This window comes from Notothenia rossii (assembly GCF_949606895.1).
Source record: "Notothenia rossii genome assembly, contig: scaffold_153, whole genome shotgun sequence".
NCBI classification, from domain to species: domain Eukaryota; kingdom Metazoa; phylum Chordata; class Actinopteri; order Perciformes; family Nototheniidae; genus Notothenia; species Notothenia rossii.
The window spans coordinates 47373-52773 of NW_027639770.1; the positions used below are offsets into that span (position 1 = coordinate 47373).

At 50.8% G+C, this 5401-nt stretch overlaps 1 protein-coding gene across 4 annotated transcripts in view; it reads right to left on the reverse strand.

The window, feature by feature from the left end:
- Positions 1 to 238: 238 nt before the first annotated feature.
- LOC307027426 (acidic leucine-rich nuclear phosphoprotein 32 family member E-like) overlaps positions 239 to 5401 on the reverse strand; it is an 11611-nt gene continuing 6448 nt past the window's right edge. Inside the window, exons 4-9 of one of the 4 annotated variants that reach the window (XM_079695670.1) lie at positions 4179 to 4341; positions 2782 to 2915; positions 2650 to 2689; positions 1073 to 2550; positions 953 to 1008; positions 239 to 886 (exon numbers count right to left, since the gene is read on the reverse strand). In XM_079695670.1, coding sequence (XP_079551796.1) covers positions 2465 to 2550; positions 2650 to 2689; positions 2782 to 2915; positions 4179 to 4341 — 423 coding nt within the window. In that variant the 3' untranslated portion in view covers positions 239 to 886; positions 953 to 1008; positions 1073 to 2464. Of the gene's footprint in view, positions 1009 to 1043; positions 2551 to 2649; positions 2690 to 2781; positions 2916 to 4178; positions 4342 to 5401 lie in introns of all 4 variants that reach the window. The other 3 variants (XM_079695672.1, XM_079695669.1, XM_079695671.1) reach the window with 3 other exon arrangements.

Below are 5401 nucleotides of genomic sequence, written 5' to 3' on the forward strand. Positions count from 1 at the left end.
TCTATGTGTCTCTCTATGTGTGTCTCTCTATGTGTGTCTCTCTGTGTGTCTCTCTATGTGTCTCTCTATGTGTGTGTCTCTCTATGTGTGTCTCTCTGTGTCTCTCTCTCTATGTGTGTCTCTCTATGTGTGTCTCTCTGTGTGTCTCTCTATGTGTCTCTCTCTATGTGTGTGTCTCGATGTCTCAGTGATCCTTTAAAGGGGAAGGGCTGAATTTAAAAACACAAACACATCAATATTTATCTGGAGACTTTTATGAATATAAACCCTGAAGATGTTCTAACATCGTTATTATATTATAAACTAAATGATATTCCAGCAAAGATATATATTTCACCTGAATGATGATCTCGTGAACTCGCCCTCAGCACAGACACTTCTTCATCACACTTCCTTAAAACACAGACTTTTTTTAATTCTTGTTTTTATTTGAAAACCCCTCAGCATGTTTACACACAAACCAGTCTCAGCTGGGGTCAAAGGTCACGGAGCTACACCCTCAGAAACACACGTTATTAAAGTCATTAAAAAACAACACCTGAAACTCTATTTACAAATATATTGCCTTAAAAGCCAGAGCGGGACGCACCTGAGCCCACCTGAAGTGTGTGTGCACCTGAGCCCACCTGAAGTGTGTGTGCACCTGAGCCCACCTGAAGTGTGTGTGTACCTGAGCCCACCTGAAGTGTGTGTGCACCTGAGCCCACCTGAAGTGTGTGTGTACCTGAGCCCACCTGAAGTGTGTGTGCACCTGAGCCCACCTGAAGTGTGTGTGTACCTGAGCCCACCTGAAGTGTGTGTGCACCTGAGCCCACCTGAAGTGTGTGTGCACCTGAGCCCACCTGAAGTGTGTGTGTACCTGAGCCCACCTGAAGTGTGTGTGTACCTGAGCCCACCTGAAGTGTGTGTGTGTGTACCTGAGCCCACCTGAAGTGTGTGTGTGTGTGTGTACCTGAGCCCACCTGAAGTTTGTGTGTGCACCTGAGCCCACCTGAAGTGTGTGTGTACCTGAGCCCACCTGAAGTGTGTGTGTGTGTGTGTACCTGAGCCCACCTGAAGTTTGTGTGTGCACCTGAGCCCACCTGAAGTGTGTGTGTACCTGAGCCCACCTGAAGTGTGTGCAGACAAGAACACACAGGAGGGGCTCCATCTGTTGGTGTGTGTGGGTTAACACACACACACACACACACACACACACACACACACACACACACACACACACACACACACACACACACACACACACACACACACACACACACACACACACACACACACACACACACACACACACACACACACACACACACACACACACACACACACACACACACACACACACACACACACACACACACACACACACACACACACACAGTAACAGAGTGACATCACAGTGTAACAGAGTGACATCACAGAGTGACCCAGGTCAGTGTAAAGTGCTGCTTCATGTTCTAATAGTGTGATCCAGATCTAAACGTCTACAGCAGTTGATTAAAACGTCGTCAGGAGGAACACACCAATAGAAGATACAGGTGATGCCCCGCCCCCAATACAATAACAATAACAATAATCACATGTTCATAATTTACTCTATAATCTGATCTCCTGTTCTGTTCCTCCTGGAGCTGCGAGGCTGCAGATTCCCACGCAGAGCAGCGACACCTGAATCAGACGCCTCAGCTTTAGGCTCCGCCCACATCTTTGCCAGCCCTCAGTTTCCCACAATCCACTGCAGCGGTGCATTCAGGTACCTCAGGTTTGTCCAGATATCAGTCACACACTCACTGGCTCTATGCGGTGGTCATGTGACTAAATATGCAAATTAACCACAGATTGGTTAACTCCTCATTAGCATAATTAAAACAACACTTCAGAAAACATTAAATATATAAAAAATACAAATAATCTGAGCTTTAACAGATTTGTCTCGTGGGGTCATGTGACCGACATACTTAAACGTGATTGGCAGTAAACAGACAGGAGCACCTGAACGCATCACGGGGGTTGTTTTGTTTTTCATGGGGAGGAGCCTAAAGCGGCACTAACGAGGGGGGGCAGTTTGAGGTCAAACTAAAAAACACCAACAGCTGTTCAGAGACAAAACAAACATCAGAGCTAACACTCCCCTCTTCCCCCCCCCCCCATAACCAATCAGACTGCAGCAGAGTCTTGTGACCAGGGATGAACAAGAGGGGGCGGGGCCTCTCCTGAGAGTCAAAACGACAGGAAGAGATAGATATGCAGAGAGACAGGAAGTGGAGTCTGTCGGGAGGCGGGGCTTAGACTCCCGAAGAGTCCGATTGGTGGAGAGGAAGTGACATCATTGTGTACTCCTCTGCCAACAGGAAGTCGGCAGCAGGTTTAAAGGGAACAGTCCTGATAAACTCTTCTTATATATTATCTAAAAATAAAGACGTGAGATTCTAGAACAAACAAACTATCACAAAGTTCCTGAGGCAGATTAATCCTCTTCATCGTCTTCGTCATCCTCGCCTTCGTCGTCCACGTCCCTCTTCCTCTTTTCTCCCTGCACCCCCGCTTGGTCCTCTGCAGAGAGACAGCCAATCAGAGAAGAGAGTCAGAGAGAGAGAGAGAGATTCAGAGGAGAGATAATCAATAATAATAATCCCATGATGCTTCACTCACCTTCCTCCTCTTCATCTCCAAACTCGTCATCGTCGTCGTCCTGACAAGAAGCAGGAGAAAGGAAAAGGATGAATACTTTCAGAATAAAAGCAGCAGCTGCTCTCTGATTGGTCGACAGTCAGATTGTCTCACCTGAGCTGCTCGGTTCACCTGGAAGCTGAGCGGCGCCACCCCCTCCCCCCCCTCTGAGCCGTCCTCATCCTCCTCTTCATCCTCATCATCGTCATAGTCTCCCACTGGAGCCACTCCGTCCTCACCGTCATCATCTACACACACACACACACACACACACACACACACACACACACAGAGAGAGAGAGAGAGAGAGACACACAGAGAGAGAGACACACAGAGAGAGAGAGAGAGAGAGAGAGAGAGAGAGAGAGAGAGAGAGAGAGAGAGAGACACACACACACACACACACACACACACACTTGGTCATTTGACATGATCCAGGAATCTGTTTGTCTCTCTGTGTCTCTGTGTGTCTCTGTGTCTCTGTGTGTCTCTGTGTGTCTCTGTGTGTGTGTGTGTCTCTGTGTGTCTGTGTCTGTGTGTGTGTGTGTGTGTGTGTGTGTGTGTGTGTGTGTGTGTGTGTGTGTGTGTGTGTGTGTGTGTGTGTGTGTGTGTGTGTCTGTGTGTGTGTATGAGGAAGTCCCTGAATTGGTCAATTTGGACCAATCAGCGGGGGCTTAACGTAACGGCTCCGCGGATTGGTCCATTTCGTTCCGGGTAACGCATGACATCATGCGGTACCCGGAAGAATCAATGGACAGTGACGTATCTCCAACGAGGCGTTTTGGGAGGTCTTCTCTGTGTTAGAGTTTTACTCGCTACAGGGTGTACTTTGAGGGTGTTGACTCTGCAGACCGGTTACATGCATAAAAACCTTCATAACACAGAAGGGGACGGGTGATAACCAGAAAAGCATGACATGGGACCTTTAAGTGTTTCTTATAGCTATGCAGGGCATGCAAGAGAGCAAACACAAACAAGAAAAAAACAAACAAATGAAATGAAGAATAAAATTGAAATTGTACAATATAATATTGTGGTGGTTCATCTTATAATTCAGTCTAGAGAATGCACCAGACAGCATCTAAGACCTGCTAACATCTAAATGTTCTAGGGGGAGGCCCCCCAAACCCTTCGTGCGTCATTTCGTCCGCGCGAATTTTTCAGGGCAATCTCTATTGGGCTCAGGGCCATCTGTAAATTAGCTTAGATGGCCCACAGGGCTCTTTGTGTGTGTGTGTGTGTGTGTGTGTGTGTGTGTGTGTGTGTGTGTGTGTGTGTGTGTGTGTGTGTGTGTGTCTCTCTCTCTCTCTCTCTCTCTCTCTCTCTCTCTCTCTCTCTCTCTCTCTGTGTGTCTCTCTCTCTGTGTGTCTCTCTCTCTCTCTCTCTCTGTGTGTGTGTGTGTGTGTGTGTGTGTGTGTGTGTGTGTGTGTTTGTGTGTGTGTGTGTGTGTGTGTGTGTGTGTGTGTGTGTGTGTGTGTGTGTCTCTCTCTATAAGTGTGTCTCTCTCTCACCGTCGTCGTCCACCTCAGAGTCCGGCGCCTCGTTGTCCTCCTGGTCGAAGCCGTCCAGGAAGGTGACCTGAGGCAGCAGCTCGAACACACTCTCCCTGTAGTCCTCCAGAGACGTGATCTCACAGTTAAACAGGTCCAGGCTCTGCAGGCTCTTCAGGTTCACCTGCAGGGGGTACGGTAGCACGTTAGCACAGGAGCACGTTAACACGGGAGCACGTTAGCGCATTAGCACATAGCACGGGAGCACGTAGCACGGGAGCACGTTAGCACAGGAGCACGTAGCACGTTAGCACGGGAGCACGTTAGCGCATTAGCACGTAGCACGGGAGCACGTAGCACGGGAGCACGTTAGCACGGGAGCACGTTAGCACGGAAGCACGTTAGCACAGGAGCACGTTAGCACAGGAGCACGTAGCATGGGAGCGCATTAGCAAGGGAGCACGTTAGCACGGAAGCACGTTAGCACAGGAGCACGTTAGCACAGGAGCACGTAGCACGGGAGCGCATTAGCAAGGGAGCATGTAGCACGGGAGCATGTCAGCACGGGAGCGCATTAGCACGGCAGCACGTAGCACGGGAGCACGTTAGTGAGTTAGCACGGGAGCACGTTAGCACGGGAGCACGTAGCACAGGAGCACGTTAGCACGTCAGCACGGGAGCACGTAGCACAGGAGCACGTTAGCACGTCAGCACGGGAGGGAGCACGTTAGCACGGGAGCATGTAGCACAGGAGCACGTTAGCACAGGAGCACATTAGCACAGGAGCACGTTAGCACGTCAGCACGGGGGCGCATTAGCACGGGAGCACGTAGCACGTTAGCACGGGAGCGAGTTAGCACGGGAGCACGTCAGCACGGGAGCACGTTATCACGGGAGCGCGTCAGCATGTTAGCACGGGAGGGAGCACGTCAGCACGGGAGGGAGAACGTTAGCACGGGAGGGAGGACGTCAGCACGGGAGCACGTCAGCACGGGAGGGAGGACGTCAGCACGGGAGCACGTCAGCACGTTAGCACGGGAGGGAGGACGTCAGCACGGGAGCACGTTAGCACGGGAGGGAGGACGTCAGCACGGGAGGGAGGACGTCAGCACGGGAGGGAGGACGTCAGCACGGGAGGGAGGACGTCAGCACGGGAGCACGTTAGCACGGGAGGGAGGACGTCAGCACGGGAGCACGTCAGCACGTTGGCACGGGAGGGAGGACGTCAGCACGGGAGCACGTTA